General features: G+C 47.0%; 5 protein-coding genes across 5 annotated transcripts; 2 read left to right on the top strand and 3 right to left on the bottom strand.

Moving 5' to 3' along the window:
* Positions 1 to 1,947: 1,947 nt before the first annotated feature.
* ABOM_003011 (terpene synthase family protein) lies at positions 1,948 to 3,032 on the top strand (the record flags this gene model as incomplete). Its single annotated transcript, XM_022530141.1, has 3 exons — positions 1,948 to 2,224; positions 2,287 to 2,569; positions 2,633 to 3,032. 3 exons carry the CDS (start codon positions 1,948 to 1,950, stop codon positions 3,030 to 3,032), a joined length of 960 nt encoding a protein of 319 aa, XP_022392551.1.
* Positions 3,033 to 3,862: 830 nt separating this feature from the next.
* Positions 3,863 to 5,704, bottom strand: ABOM_003010 (uncharacterized protein; the record flags this gene model as incomplete). Its single annotated transcript, XM_022530140.1, has 4 exons — positions 3,863 to 4,895; positions 4,949 to 5,075; positions 5,147 to 5,477; positions 5,528 to 5,704. 4 exons carry the CDS (start codon positions 5,702 to 5,704, stop codon positions 3,863 to 3,865), a joined length of 1,668 nt encoding a protein of 555 aa, XP_022392552.1.
* A 2,717-nt stretch (positions 5,705 to 8,421) lies between these two features.
* Positions 8,422 to 10,216, bottom strand: ABOM_003009 (uncharacterized protein; the record flags this gene model as incomplete). The annotated part of the gene is made up of 3 exons (XM_022530139.1): positions 8,422 to 9,181; positions 9,241 to 10,027; positions 10,108 to 10,216. The coding sequence occupies 3 exons, from the start codon at positions 10,214 to 10,216 to the stop codon at positions 8,422 to 8,424; spliced, it is 1,656 nt and encodes a 551-aa protein (XP_022392535.1).
* A 1,014-nt stretch (positions 10,217 to 11,230) lies between these two features.
* On the bottom strand, positions 11,231 to 13,774 carry ABOM_003008 (uncharacterized protein; the record flags this gene model as incomplete). The annotated part of the gene is made up of 5 exons (XM_022530138.1): positions 11,231 to 11,735; positions 11,785 to 12,196; positions 12,246 to 12,605; positions 12,650 to 12,701; positions 13,574 to 13,774. 5 exons carry the CDS (start codon positions 13,772 to 13,774, stop codon positions 11,231 to 11,233), a joined length of 1,530 nt encoding a protein of 509 aa, XP_022392489.1.
* A 337-nt stretch (positions 13,775 to 14,111) lies between these two features.
* Positions 14,112 to 15,404, top strand: ABOM_003007 (aromatic ring-hydroxylating oxygenase subunit alpha; the record flags this gene model as incomplete). The annotated part of the gene is made up of 2 exons (XM_022530137.1): positions 14,112 to 14,932; positions 14,990 to 15,404. The coding sequence occupies 2 exons, from the start codon at positions 14,112 to 14,114 to the stop codon at positions 15,402 to 15,404; spliced, it is 1,236 nt and encodes a 411-aa protein (XP_022392491.1).
* Between the last annotated feature and the right edge of the window lie 324 nt (positions 15,405 to 15,728).

Below are 15,728 nucleotides of genomic sequence, written 5' to 3'. Positions count from 1 at the left end.
AACGGGCCATTGGAACGCTTTATTATGAGATCATTTTGCGGCAGCCTCAGCAAAGTGTTGCCCATACCCATACTCCCACCAGTTTCAGCCACCTTGGTTCAATACTTCAGAAGCAGGGAAAGTATAAGGATGCCGAAGTTATGGACTGAGAGACCCCATGCACTGTATTTAATACATTGTGAAGAATTCCAGAATGTTCACTATAAATACATTAGGTAGATTATAAGAGTAATAAGGTGACTGCAGAGTGATAAGATATACTAGGGCCAAAGCTCTATATACTGATGCTCTACAAGCCCGGGATACCGTTTTCGTAAATCCGAGCTACCGAACATCCGATGTGGAGGCTGAAGCTATGGATCAGCAGCCAAGGGCGCGGCTAGTAGATAGTTCTGGGACCAGGGCATTGTCCCACTTACATCAGTGCTCGGGTGGCTGGCTGAAAGCCCCAGTAGTGATAGATATCTATACTCTCACTCCAGCAAAGGAGCGGTCAGAGTGGCCGACACAGCTGAGTTCGAACAGAAGTGTGGAACTTAGCGGTAGGGAAGATCTGGTTTCTGGGACCTGGATTATATCCACCCCTGGTCCCATCCTCTCGCTACGAACTATGTGGTGGTCTACCAAAGCTAGAAAAAACCATAAAAAGACCGAAAGTTCTGGAATGTGGATCAATCCGATACAGTAAGCCTCAGTATACGCAATTAATTTTGCAACCGTTTGAAATTAGTCATGACGAGGGATTGCTTAAAATGAATTGTCTGCATGGCTTAGTGAATACTATGTCTCAAATTATCAAGGTTCTATATAGACTGTATTATATACTTCTTGATTTGTCCCTGTTGTAAAGGGTCTTCTCATAATGATTTATAGTGTAGTAAAGAAAGAATTTATTATGTTATTAGTACATTTACAGTAAAACGCTGAGACTATTCAGAGTCAAAGCTAGGGACTAGTATGATTATTTTCAAATATTATATAATTGGTTTAGAGGATCCATTCTACGTCTAAGTTCCGCCCTATCTCGAGGGTTTGGGGAATTTTAAATAGTGATCTACTGCAGACACCCAATTGGACTGTTTAGATCGGGGGCATCCTCTGTATCGGAGATATTTATAAATGGCAAAAGTGGACCTTCAGTTTTACGTCACACCGCTCTTTGCCCAGGAGGGCGTCAGATTTCCGGTGAGATTAGGTTTTGCAAGTTTGGATAATCGTTCGTTGATAACCACCTCGGCACATAGCCGATACACTTGCATATAGCATATGTGGGCTGCTGTGGATCGCTTTGTGGAGCTGGCAGAACCACTGTCGCAGCCTGTCTCCACTCCCAGGTCCTATCAGATGTTATAGATAGCTGGCAAAATGTGTGCAAGGAAAAGATCTCCGAACCTACCCACATGGATCAGCACGATCTCGATTTTGAGTTCGATCGAAGGTTACAGCTTCGGCTTGAAGGTTAAGCGAAGGCAACCCAGGTCCTTGGGAGCTGATGTAGTAAGTAATATGACGCACATGCTCGTAGCAAACATCCATGCATTCGGGCGTTCCATCAGCAGAATCGTTACTTGTCTTGTTTAGTTAATGGTATTGTGCTTTGCAGCTCTTCACTGCTACAAAATACCCACAATAGAGCTGACCATGGTAGAGTAGGAGGTCCACGGAAGGCACCATTGTACACTATGTTGAACTTAGTACTCCATATTACCACGCCGAATCAGAAACCAGGCTTGCTTCTGAGGAATTTCAGTGCAGACAGTCAGATCACCGTGAAGCTTCCTGCCTAAATCCACGGAACAGCTTTTGCATATATAGGAGTCTCTTTAACGCACGATTGGCTTTGACTCGTGTGAAAAGTTTTCTGTCCAAGATCTAACTTGTTTACCTGATTCATCTCCTCTCGTGTTTTCAAACTTTGTCCTATAACGCCCCTCTAATTGCGCCATCATGGTACCTAACACCTGGGATTCTATCAGTGCCTTTGAGGTCCCAGAACACTTTAGTCGGTTCCCAGCAGGCATTGCTCACAATGCCGCTGAGGTTGTCGATGCCCTTAATAAAGTGATTGACGCATCTTGCGAGCCGGGTTCTAAAGAAGGCAAAAAGGCCAGGACCCGCCATCTCACTGCCGATAATGAGCCTTTTGCCATCTGTCACTGCACCGCATTCCCGGACAGACTAGTTGTTCTTTCCTCCATTATCGAGTTGGCTTGGATCAACGACGGTAAGCACCTGCCATGGAATGATCTCTTCTGTCTAAGATGGGACGCTAAATCGCGAGAGTAGATGTCACCGAAGAACTGGAGCATAAAGAAGCCTGCATAAAGCATGATATCCTGATCGATGCTATGGATCCCGAGAAGCTCACGAATGCACCGGCTGGAACGTTCAACTCCCGGGAAACGCTATTCGGCTTGCACGTACAGAAGGCATGCTCCATGGACCCTGACGCCGCAACATCACTGGTGGAGGTGCTCGCGGACTACTTGAGAACCTTCGATAGCAGTGATGAGGACTTCGTCTCCATGGAGAAATACAACCCTTACCGCGTGGCAAACAGCGGATATTGGTAAGTAGCGCCCTGGATGTTTACTCCCGTTTCCGAACACTACTGACGCAACCTACCACACAGGATCTCCTCGTATTTCATTCGCTGGGGTATGGGACTGGTTCTCACCGATGCGGAATATGAATTAGTCCGCGACTTCGACTTCAGTATGGGCGTCATTCTGGGCCTGACCAATGACTACTACAGCTGGAATGTGGAGAAGGATCAGAAGACCGATCGAGTGCGGAACGCGGTGAAGGTGCTGATGAACGAATATAATGTTTCGGACACCGTTGCAAAGCCTTTACTGAGAGGGCTTATTGTCGATGAAGAGGAGAAGGCCTGCCGATTGAAGCAGCAATTGCTGAAAACCCCCGACACCCTATCTCCCGCGGTTTTGGAGTATATTGAAGCCATTGAGTTATACGTAGGAGGAAGTGGCTATTGGCATGCAACTGCTCCACGTTATAAGGTTCAGCAATAGATGCGGGATTTTGTTTCTTTCATTCATGATGGTGTTCTTGTTTGATGTCTTGGTGTATTGATAGGGTGGGTAATTATGAACCAGTTCCAAATTTTGTGACTTAGATGTGCGCCAGCAAACTAGAAATAGGATTGTGCATTCGGTTACTACTTGCTTTGGCTGGAATTAATCGAAGGGTATTCAGTTAGTGGAAGCTGTATGAAGCTTGACATGGCTTGAATATTCGGTCACCGAATGGGCTATCAAAAGCTGAAACCTAGCCGGCGGGGTTGAATTGACGCTAAGAAAAAACTACATGGGCGAACCCCACTAGCGTAAAGTCTAAGGAATGCAGGCTGGAGAATAGAGCAAACCTTGAGATTTGATCGGCAGAAAAGTCCCTCGCGAATGCAACTGGGTGGATACTAGTATATTCGGAATTTCGGACATTTGCCGGGGATCCGCGATAAAACTTCATAGACCTTTGCCCTGGTACCAAGGGCGTACGCCGACAAACACTATTGCCTAAAATATATGCCCTAATGTGGTTTTTGCAATTCATAGATGTCAAGTAGAAGACTTGGCAGCCAGCTTGCACACGGCAGAGCAGCTATATTAATGAGCCAGTCATGGTTAACTAGTTATTTATGTGCAATTCATAATGGTTGGAAAGTACAATAGCAACTCATATCGGATCATTTAGATGGAAGTGAAATATACGGCTCCGTTTCCTTACATAACGTATACGAAAGATGATAGTGAGAGGAAATACATGCATCACCAAAGCAAATTCGTCACATCCCCAACACCCCGCGCGATGGGTCCACAAGCCCACAATCCGTGGCAGTATCTCATTCCTTGGAGGGGTTCCGGATCTTCACATGTGCCGGTGCACCGTCTTTAGGATGCGCGGTTGCCTTCCCAGCGGTGTACATCCGCTCGCCTTCGACCGTTTGCTTGTCAAATTTGATCCCCTGCTGTTCTCGGAGCCGGTCCCACTCTTCCCAGGCCATCTCAACGTCAAGATCACGGACAACAAGCACCAGCACCAGCTTGAGCACGACAATGGCTAGTTCCTGTCCAAGGCATCTCCTAGGGCCAAGTTGGAAGCCCCGCCACATGTCCCTTTCCGGATGCAATACATCGCCTTCTGGGACCAGGTACCGCTCCGGGATGAATTCCGAGGGCTCGTGGAAATTGGCAGGATCGTTGTGGATGGTGATAGAGCTGTCAAAAAGATCGAATCCAGCTGTCGGCCATACGGTGTGGGAGTCTTTAATATGAAAGTTAAAGTCAGGCTGGCCTGCCCGGATCGTGATTGTAGCCGGGTTGATGCGTAGCGTCTCCTTGATAACACTGAGGGTATATTTGAGCGAGTCTAAGACGTGGGGCTCGTCTCGAAGTCTCTGGGCAGCTGCTCTTGGGTCAGGGCCAAAAATGCTATCGTGTTCAGCCCGCAATTTAGCGAGACATTCGGGGTGCTGTTGGAGCCGCTTGAATATCCGAGGGAGTGTAATGGAGATTGCATCGTCGCCCCCGAAGAATGTGGCCATCAGATGGAAGAACACATGCTTGACCAGGGATTCATCCAGAGAACCATCTTTGTCTTCTCCTTTAGCGCTGGCAACCTTTTTCAGATCCTCCGCTGCGGCTTGCACTATGGTTTGCGCGCCTTTGCTAGGCGTACCCAGGTTTTCCATAATGGAGGGTCGAAGGATTTGGAACAGCTCGTCTCTCTTGCGCTGCACAAGCAGCTTAAAAAACGGTGTCGCCCTCCATAGAAGCTTGCGGGGACTGAAAGTAATTTCCATACGTTCTAGTTGTTCTCGATAAGCAATAGTAAACTGAGATGGATACAGTGATTGAGTGTTCAGTCGTGTGTCACTATAGCTATTAGTCTGAGGAATGGGGCTTCACGTCAAGGTCACTTCACTCACAGAAGGATTCTCCCTGTAACATCGAATGCCAAGTTACTGGAGATTTGCTCAAGTGGAAACACCTGGCCCCAACCTCCGTTGCCGCCGGCAAGATTCTTTAACATGTTCGAGAATGCCTCAACCTCCTCTATAATGGCAGGTACCCAGCTCTAATATTACCTCGACTAAAACCGCGGTTGAACATCGAGCGCCACATACGCCATTCGTCGCCATGCATACAGATGAGATCCTTTCCAGCCGAAATTGGTCCAAGGAACTCACCATGCATAGGTGACTTAGGCAAGCTGGTCCCAATTGACATCTGATTGGATACGTATGCCTCCATAGAGAATGCCATGGGCCTTGACATAGGCCAAATATCGACATATACGACGGGAGGACATCTTTCTTCATTTGGGAAGAACTTCTTCCAATATTTGCTCATATAGTAGCCGAAGCTTTGAACCAAGTTCGCATCAAATGCCCAGTCCCGGTAAAATTGGAGGACAACAGGAAGATGGCCAAAAATTAGAGAATGAGGCATGATTGGCTATCTCAAATTAGAGCCTGGTTGTTGGGGTAAAACTTGAAGAAACATACAATGCCTTGAGACTTAAGCCTCCTGAACTTCATTCGGGCTTGGTATAACTTGATCATAAACAGCAACAGCGATATTGCCAGTATCGCACCGGCGAGCTTCAAGAGCTTCAAACCATTGCTGCAATCATGCAGTTCCACCAATGAAACGAACATAGCGGATTTCCCTAAGGGATCCATGGCAGTCAAGGTGGAATTCATATTCCAGCGTAGTAGAAGGAAAAATGAAAGTAGTTGGATCAAAATATGACCACCTTATAATATATATCCTGATCGTTGTTTACTAATGGCGGACACCACGAAACACCGTTATCTGTGTACATGTATGGATAGACTGAAAAAAAAAAATTACAAAACGAAAAACAAAACAAAGAAAAAGAAAGGGAAAGGAATGGTTAGCCAAACCTCTCAGGACAAGCCCATTCTATAAACTTTTCTCAATTGTGGGAATCCCATCTTGTGACCCGCATAGACAATTTTAGGGGCATTAGCATATCACGATGCATACTGTCTCTTGTAAAAGCTACGTGTATCCCCGATGACTCCACGATGAGCGTGCTGCAGCGACCCAGAACGTTCTCATATACCATAGGACATGACGCGTTGCTAGTCATGCATAGGGGATAACGCTGATGACAACTTCTGTTCAACATCTTCGATCAATCGTCTAGTTCATATATCGATATGTCTGTACATGGGCCACTTGCCATAGTGGAGATCACTAGATGTGTAATTGCTCGGCATTATTGCACTGCGATAGACACCCGATCCTGCGGTCTAGTACTGAGACAGGGTGCGAAAAGATCGTGCTGATCACTATGGGTAGGTAGGTAGATCTTTTCCTTCTGCGAATTTACTAGCTGTATACAAAATATACTACGTAGGACGAGACGGTTCCACACACGATCTTTTCGCGCCCCGCCGTAGTAGCGTCATTGAGAGTGGATCTATCGGCCTCGCTTAGAGCAAGGTCGTACGGAATTCATATCCGTCAGCTGAATTGTGGAGAACAGAAAAGCAGCGCATCCCGTCCATGCTGCTTAGAGTTATCTGGACCGGATAACCTGGCCGACTGAGAAACCCAGGATAATGGCCGACATGCGCTAGGTTCCAACCTACGTGCCCATAGGGAGCCGCTACCGAGTCCCGACACACCGTCTATCTAGCAGTCTTCAATGCCCTAAGACCAAGAATCGGCAGGATATCTAGTATTGAAAACAATTGGGCGTGCTCTACAGGTGGCATGTAGTTGCACAATTAAAGACACTCCATAGCCAATTACTACTTACTGTCATGTTCGTGCTATTAGTACTACATAATTTACTACTTGGAGTAAGCAAGCACATACGACCACAGGGTGTGGAGAACAGGGCTTCCCGTCCGCTCAGCCGTACTTAAGCCACACGCCGGGAGGTTAGTAGTTGGGTGGGTGACCACCAGCGAATCCCTCCTGTTGTATGTTTTTTTTTTGATTAGTCTGTCTGTATTTTGTGCTATTGCAGCTTTACGTCCAGGCGTCTTTAATCTTATCAGACACTGCTGCTGTGGTGGATATGGCCCGGGTATCACACCTGTGCTACCGAAAGTCCTCGCACGAACACAGGCACTCATCCCAGAGGAGACCTACTGTGTTGGGACGAAGTCAAACATATATACCCCATATAACAGTAGACACAGAGTGCACTATGTACCAGAGGCAACGGGAGATGTTAGCTTTTATATTACAAAAGTATAGGATACCCCAGGTGGATAGCTTAGCAATAACATGGCAATTATTTGGGTTTCTCCGAGTAGGAAGTCGGCACCGATAGGGTTATCACCGACTTTAGCCCAAGGTCCCCAAGGCCGAATCATGTTCTAAAGAGATAGACTTGAGTAACACCACTACCTTCTACGCTAGTGCACAGACAGACACATTCATTGACGCACGATTGTGCATCTATTTTGATTTTATAGAACTTCACTGTGATGAGTCGAGCGGGGATTCATACTATAGTAGATATAGATATGCATGTATCTCTTGGTTGCCAATGTGATATTTGGGTAACCTGTTAAGAGAAAGTACAGATATTTTATATATTAAGGAATCCTAGGGTTATAAAATTAGTGAACGAAATCCACTTTATTTTATCATCAGCTATCCTGTATAGGAATCCAGTTCAGGCATGGCACGTCCGATGAAAATGCTTATGAAGGGGTTTACTGGTGGAGCATAACATAGACCACGTAGAGTTCGCCATCTGGGCACGATGGGGGCCGGAAGGAGAAACCCATGGCGATCATCGTAGGCGACAAATGAATAGCCCTCTTTGTTTCATAAAGCCTGCAGCCTGTGGGCAAGATAAGGATATCATGACTTAGAATTATCTGGCTAATTGGGATTCATGTTGAAACGGTGCTGGAAACTCACAAAATCTAATACTATGAATTGCTGCTTCAACTTTGGCTTCACTACCTATCAACGCCGGTTCATTCGATCGAGACCTATTCACTATTTTTCCGCCCCAAAAAAGTGCTTATAGTGCAGTCTGTTAAAATAGATCTGCTGTTGAAGGCTTCTTCGCATATTTGTCTTAGTTCGTAAGAATATTGACGATCCTGCTCCCTCAAGTTCAACTGTAAGCTTCTTGATGAAGTGCTTTGTGACCGGCTCCTGTAGCTGTGTCGTTGTCCTTCCCAATCAAGTGGTCCTGGGATATGTGGGTAACGACTTGCTGAGTCCTCTAGCGGTTCTCTTTGGTAGTTCACCGGCTGTTCATCGCGGTGTTTCACAAGGGCATTGTAGAGAATTCTCTCCTGAGTTGGCCTGGTAACAAGTTAGAATGGAGTTTTCACACCAATAGGAATTATTATCAGGAGCAGGGTGAAAATAAAGACGGACAGAAACTGGAGGTGAATTAAGGATGGAGTTTCAGATCGGCAATGACGTACTCCGTACTTAGTAGCCTCTTTAGTAGTATATCTGGTTCAGCATGTTGCCACAGTGTTTGGAGATTGTGTACCAAATCCATATCAATGTCCTGTGCTGCCAACGGTGCACCACAGTCTTCCGCTGACGGCGGAGGCGCTGGACCGAGGGCATAGTTAAAAGTTCGTTCATGAAACCGTTCGTATTTATTCAAAAGGGGGTGTTGCCACATGTCCTCCATACTAATCCTCTGCTTTGGTTCCGTTTGCAGTGTCCGCCTGATGAGGTCTGCGGCCTCAGTGCTGAAGTGTGATGGGATTGTGTAAACACCTTTCTTTACTAAGCGTAGTGTACTTACTAAATCGTCGCTGTCGAAAGGAAGAAACCCCGCTAATAAGGCGTATAAGATGACACCACAGCTCCAAATGTCCGCGATAGCACCTTGATACTTGTGACCCCTGGCTATTTCAGGCGCGACATAATGCGGGCTTCCACACGAAGTGTATAGCCAGTGATCAGCGGGTTGAAAGGCGGCCATGCCGAAGTCTGCGAGTTTAACATTGCCAGAACTATCTAGCAGGATATTCTCTGGTTTGAGGTCTCCATGGCAAATATTGAATCGATGGCAATAGCCCAGTCCGGCAATGAGTTGTCGAAAGATTCGCACTGCCTCTTCCTCTTGTAAATCACCGGTGGCGGTCAAATAATGAAATAGCTCACCACGCTCAGCATATTCCATTACCAAATATCTTTTCTCTTGTAAGTACTCCGTACCGTATATAATTCATGGCCGTCGTTCATTACTTACAGTTCACCACTCCTCTCCCACACGTCGTACAAACTGATGACGTTTGGATGATTGATGAGCTTCATAATTACCGCTTGTCGATCGATGCTGCGAGGCATTTGATTCCCCCATGTTCCAGTCAACCAGTCGACAGTTTTCGCCATAGCGGCAATGCTTTTAGGCTGTACCGTCCTGGCAGACTCCTTAGACACGATCTTGACTGCAGCAGGCTGCCCTGTCACAGCATGTGTGGCCAGCCTAACCCGGCTGGTGCGACCATTCCCAAGTACCTTTCCCAGTTGCCATGGCCCAATCTGTGCGTTCCTCTTTCCCTTCCATGAAATCGTTGAAGCTAGTGACATAGTGGAGTTCCGATTTGATCCCGCTTGGGATCCTTCACAGGGAGTAGGACAGATAATACCGATACTGCTTCTTAGTGAAGGTGAACTTTTAATGATATGCGTCTGATCTGAGCACTTCATATCAACTACTTCGTGTTCAGGGGGCTCCTGGTCTTCCATCCTCGCGTCATGGTTGATTCGGCTGGTAGCATCAGATTTAGATGGAAACTCAGGCAAGTCCTGTTCAAGAGAATCGTATGCGTTGTCGCCGAGAGAAGCAGAAGGAGGTTCTCTATTAAAGCCATCCGAATCTTGCTTCTGAGTGGTGCTCCGGGATGAGGTACTATCTTTTTCAGCTGTTCCATGTGTTCTGCTATCTGTCTCAGTCCCCTTCTCAACCGGGGCCAGTTTCGGGGTGGAAAGATCTGTAATTAACTGTGAGGTACTGACGATGCCTGTGACTGACGCTATTATAAATTAGAAGACGGAAAGATACACATCGGAAGATTATAAAAATTATAAGAATGGCATGAATAGGGTTCGATACCATCGTCCTTCGTAGATGAGCCGTCACGGTGTGATGCCTGAGTGTGATTTGGCTTCTTGCCCGAAAGTTTCCTGGAGAACCTTCGGAAAGAAAATCGTTTATTACCCATAGTGCTTGCTCTTACATGCCTGTTTTAGAGTAAGATTCCTAGAGGAAGTTATCAAGGGATACATTCAAGATGGCAGTGAACTCGAGTCCGACACAAAGAGGTCTGTTAGATTCAAATCTATTTATAGCGGGCAAAAGTTGTCCAACAGCTAACCTATCCCTCACTTGTCCAGTTTCCAGGCAGTAACAAGGCTTGTTGAGTTAGGCACAATTGAGTAAGGCTCGCTTGTGTGTGTGTGTGTGTTGGCACTGTTAGATGAGCCCAAAAGTGGAGTAAGTTGATGGGATTACTGCTTCCCCCACCGACGTGCGGTGAACTATTCTTATGCAATTGCCTGACACAGTGTAGGGGAAGACTGCAAGAGCTGTAATACTAGAAGGATTACTTGTATTCAAATTGCTGGAGAACTTATATATAAATCAAAATAGAATAAATTATTTAAACACTGCAAGGACGCCTTTAGAATACATAATTTAGGCAGCGGTATACTTTTAGAGTATAGTAGGCTAATAGACTATAAAAGATTAGTATACTGCTAGCAGAATTACTTACATTAAAATATTAGAGAACTTCTATATAAATCAGAACAAATCAAATCGTTTAAGAATAGAAATTCTATACATAAGTAAAATTATATCGTATATTCAGTATATCGGTAGTCTAACAGAACACCTGTGTAGATATGGGAAGAAGCAGTCATCTCTTTGCAAAGAAGTTACAGGTCCGTCGCCTATGAATGTAATTCCATAGCTCAAAGTGGGCCATATTATTTCTCCAAATTCAACCTCACGAGGTACTATATCAAGGAATATTCCAGTCTTCCTGAATGCTTTTTTAGTATTCACTTTTCTATGCTGAAGCGTCCCTTGTTATCACGTCACCCAGGAAAAATATTTCTTGGCCGTATAATTCGCATATCTTCAGTGGGCAGCGTATCTTAGCTCCCTCAACTGCTACAGCACTTTCTGCTTAGACCCAATCCGCTCTTACATCGACTAATAAAAGCCGTCTACCTCACACCACAAATGCACTGAGCTTGGTGAGATGTTGGACCCAATTGACGTCACTTTGACTAGCCCACACCCTTTTGACGTATTCAATGGCTCTATCCAAATTGGCAAAGCCCCGTATCCTTTGATGTCTGAGAAGTGTATCGATAAAAAACACCCGGTGGGCGGTTGTCGAGCTCTCGAGGGCAACGAGGAAGCAAGGCCACACAAGGGTATGCTCGCCCGGTGTATTAGGAGGAAATGAGTCCAAGGTATTCTTGAAATCTTCGACCATATCAGTAAAAGCAGGTGCCGTCGAGCCGGCCTGCGCGCGAGCTAAATAGATGTCACAGGCCTTCCGATTAAGTTCATAAACAACAGACATGGCGGCGTTCAAATCCGGGTGCATGTCGCGGCAGACAGTAAATTCGTGCCAGGCATTGATACTAGGCGGGCCACCTACAATTGTTCGACAAAGAGTTGCAACTCCTTCGTCGAGGCTTAGAAAAGGTGCTGCATATCCGCGAAATCTTCGATTCGTCAATAATCTGATTAAACCGAGAGCGGCAGAAGGCTTACTTGGGTAGTTGGGTAGAAATGAAAAGGCCGATCTCACCCCGAAAGAAATTCAGATCATCTCGTACTGCTTTTAATGATGATCTTAGCAAGTCGAAAATCGTGCGGAAATCAGGAGATCCATTCACGATCACGTTCGCCAGAAGAACAAGTAAGGTCAATATGATGCACTGTTTTCCCATCAGATCTTCTGCGGCAAGGTTTTGTCTCTGCTGAAGCCCACGGATAACCCTCTGGTAAGCCATCTCAGGAGATGTTGTTTGCTCAGACAGAGGCGTCGAATTACAGAAGGCCGCAGCTGATAGGAGCGCAGACTTCACTAAATCATCGAAATGTGCAACGGGTAACACGACACGTCGCCAACTATTGGAATCGTCATCGACCAGTACCAGCATTGGAGCAATTCTTTCTGAAACTTTTATGTTCAGCATGGTTCAACGACATGACCGGATGCAAGGACTCACATGAGTGGAAAAGATAGCGCTCTGTTGTGTCGAGAGTATCAGGTGTGATACTCTTGATAGTGTGACTTACACACCTGCGCCACATCATACAGAGCTGTGCGTCAATGTGGAAGGCATCTATACCATTGCTATCATGAGTCTGAAGGAGAGCGCCTTGGGGCGCCATATGATGATTGGTCCGTGAGCGAGGTACGACGAAGGCGTTGTCCAGATGTTCATCGAGTCCTGGGGACTGGTGCGGCGCGGGATAACGCAAAGCCGCACTATTCAAGCTCTCACGGGCATGTCGAGATGATGGAGGCTCTCGGCGCCGGTTTCTACGATGCGTCCCAACATCGTCGGCGAATCTGTACCGGATTCCTATGCCAGTGCAGTGGATGCCTCTCTCTAGACACTTGTTGCACCTGGGTTCCGCTCTGTCGCAGTCGATGCGGCGGCGAGAGCACTGATAGCACCCTGTACAAGACGTTAACACAGTACGAGACAACTGCTTATGATGGCTATTCACCTGGCACTTTTGGAACATAGCGCCGTTTCCGCGACTTCGGCTTACGTTTCTCACGTTGGCTCCACATCCCTCAATCACGCAGGTACGTTTACTAACTGCTGTTGGACCCTCCTTGTAGGGTCTTTGAAATGATCGGCAACAGGCGCTGGTTGGACTGTCGAAGGACGTAAGAGAAGTCCACCGATCAAGAACGGTCAATAGTACTCTCAACCAACCCTCGCCGAGATGATTAATCCTCTCTTTAAGAAACTCTATCTGAGATAAAGCGGCTACCCCGCCGCGATAACGCTACTTGATATCTGGATATCTATTGTGACAGATCACCACAGACTCCCATGTCTTAGTATTCTCACCGGCAAAGCTCCGCTGTCTTATCCCTGGCTTATCCCGGTCCTCGATCCGATACCCCATCCTATAAGAGGCGGGAAACCGAAGGAAACCTCGGACTGGGGCCGATGGGCTCTCTTTTTTGTTTCCAAAAAGAGAACCTTTGAAAGGGCCGGTGGGGCTAAGTTATTCTATGTTAGCCCCATATCAATTACTATCAATTACCCCGCATAACCAAGACCCGAGACCAGACCCGACGATCCCCGAGAACCTTCTGGCCTTCAAAGGCAAGCTAGCTTTGTCTCCACTTGCTCTCCATCAAGTTGCTTGATGTGGACACCTCCCGTGATCTATTTGCAATTGGTTTCTGTGCACCCACCCATAGTCATGCCCGACCTATGGCCGATGTTAGCATGCCGTATAGGCTTTGGCTTCACTCATCCCTTCCGCATTGCGAGGTGGGACGCTGGCTTGAGGACCAGGTGAACAATACCATCCTGCCAACTGCAGGCCCAACATCTGCGATGAGGCAGCCTCGAGCAGCAACGTTTGAAATATCGAGATGGGGATCCGCAAGGGCAAGTACCTCAGAGGGAGAGGATAATTGCTTCTCACGTACAGTAAAATGAGCACCCACGGCTTTTGGCTTGTGTTCCAGGGTGACTGAATGAGGATCACCCGTGTTCTGTGCCATCCTGTCCCTGTACTTGTGACATTGAGGGTGATGATGGTGGAGGGTGATCCAATCGGGAGCTGGATCAAATAACAGGAACAGCATCTCTGTACTGTGCACACATTTCTCAGCAATTCGCATTCACGCTAGCACTCCAAAGTTAGCCAAATTCAGCAGTGAAATGGAGAGCATCTTCCGGGACCTGGTATCACTGTACGGTCTGTCCACAGTCCAAGGATAAAAAGGATCGAACTTCGCCATTCATGTTGGCTTGCTGATTATAAGTCGATCTCAATCAAGCAAAGAACAATTGTCGAGACAATACAGCGGAGCAAGAACACCGTTGCCATTCCTCACTATGCCTTTCAAACCGAAATCGCGAGGCCCCCTCTGCACCAGTCCTTATACCGATGGCAAGACTGAGCCGATGCGGGCCCTCCCCGCCAGTTGGTTTACCTCGCCTGAGATGTACGAGCTTGAGCGACGTGCCATCTTCAGCAAGAAATGGATGTTGATCACTCATGAAGTACGTTTCCCGAGCTCCGGCGATTGGATCAGGTTCGAGATTGCCGGCTACGAATATGTCATTGCCAGAGACCGAAAAGGCGAATTTCACGCATTCCACAACACATGTCGCCACCGTGCGTACGCTGTTGTCGATAAGCCTTGTGGTCGGAATCAGATTCTGTCTTGCAAGTATCACGGGTGGTCATACGCCTTGGATGGCAAGCTCACCAAAGCCCCATGGTATGACGATATGCAGAATTTCGACAAGAGTCAAAACGGTCTCTTCAAGATTCACCTGAGGAAGGATAAACTCGGCTTCATTTGGGTGAACCTGGATGCGACTGAGAACCCGGAACCCTGGGAAAAGGAGTTTGATGGCATTGATGTGCAGGACAGATATGACAAATACAATCTTGCGGACTACTTTTTCGATCATGAATTCGAGATTGACGCAGAGACTAACTGGAAGCTCTGCTCCGACAACTTTAACGAATGCTACCATTGCCCAACGTCCCACCCCACCATCCCGACCTTGTTCGATATTGAGACTCTCACCCAAGAGTCCAAGGATGGTCACGTCATCTCCGTTACGGCACAAAACGAAGAGCAGAAGAGGGATGGTCTCCAAATTTGCACTACGTACTACTTTCCAAATGCATCCACCAACATTCTGTAAGTTGCCTGCCCCAGCTCTGGAACGAAACCCGCTCCGGGACTGACTTCGGCTAGCCCCAACTATATCATGCTGCAGAGGTTTCTCCCGCAATCGACTTCTCGAACCAAGATGCACTACCAGATTTTCCGCAACAAGAACGCCAGTCAAGAGCTCTTCGACAAGGTCGACACTCTCTACAAGCAGGTCATGAACGAAGACAAGGGGCTTGCATGTGGTGTCCAGAAGAATATGGAGCGTGGGTTGTTCATCAATGGGCTAATGCACCCTCGCGTGGAGAGTGCCCCGCTGCATATGCAGGCAAAGGTCCGGGAGATTGTGAAGGAGCATGCAGAGCGGGAAAAGGCTGCCGGACGTCAGATCTGGCCGGCTGCTCAAACACCGAGTGCAGATGCCATGAGCAAGGATGATGAGGCATTCTGTGCAGGACTCGCATGTGGACGTGCCCAGGCAGCTGATATCGCCTGGTGATACGGGGTTCGCTTGGGAAATGTTGCATCGTTTGTTTTATTGAATTACAAAAGTGTCCACTGGAAGCTGTACCTGGCAACTGCCATCTCAATTGCAACACTGGTCATTATACTTATGTATTAGGCTACCTTGAACAACGATTGTTACTGGCAGTAGCATCGAATATTCTTCGACTTTGATGACTTCTGTAGTAGGAAGCAACACCTATAGTGCTGAACGTACTCATGTTCTTTGTAAAGACACAAGGTTTTATCACCAGCAGTCTATACGGAAAATGAACGATGAAAACAAGTCCTCCACTCTCAATACTATTGCAGGAGACGG

This window comes from Aspergillus bombycis (genome assembly GCF_001792695.1).
Source record: "Aspergillus bombycis strain NRRL26010 chromosome Unknown contig00013, whole genome shotgun sequence".
Classification (NCBI taxonomy): Eukaryota; Fungi; Ascomycota; class Eurotiomycetes; order Eurotiales; family Aspergillaceae; genus Aspergillus; species Aspergillus bombycis.
This window is presented reverse-complemented; position numbering and strand designations above follow the sequence as displayed.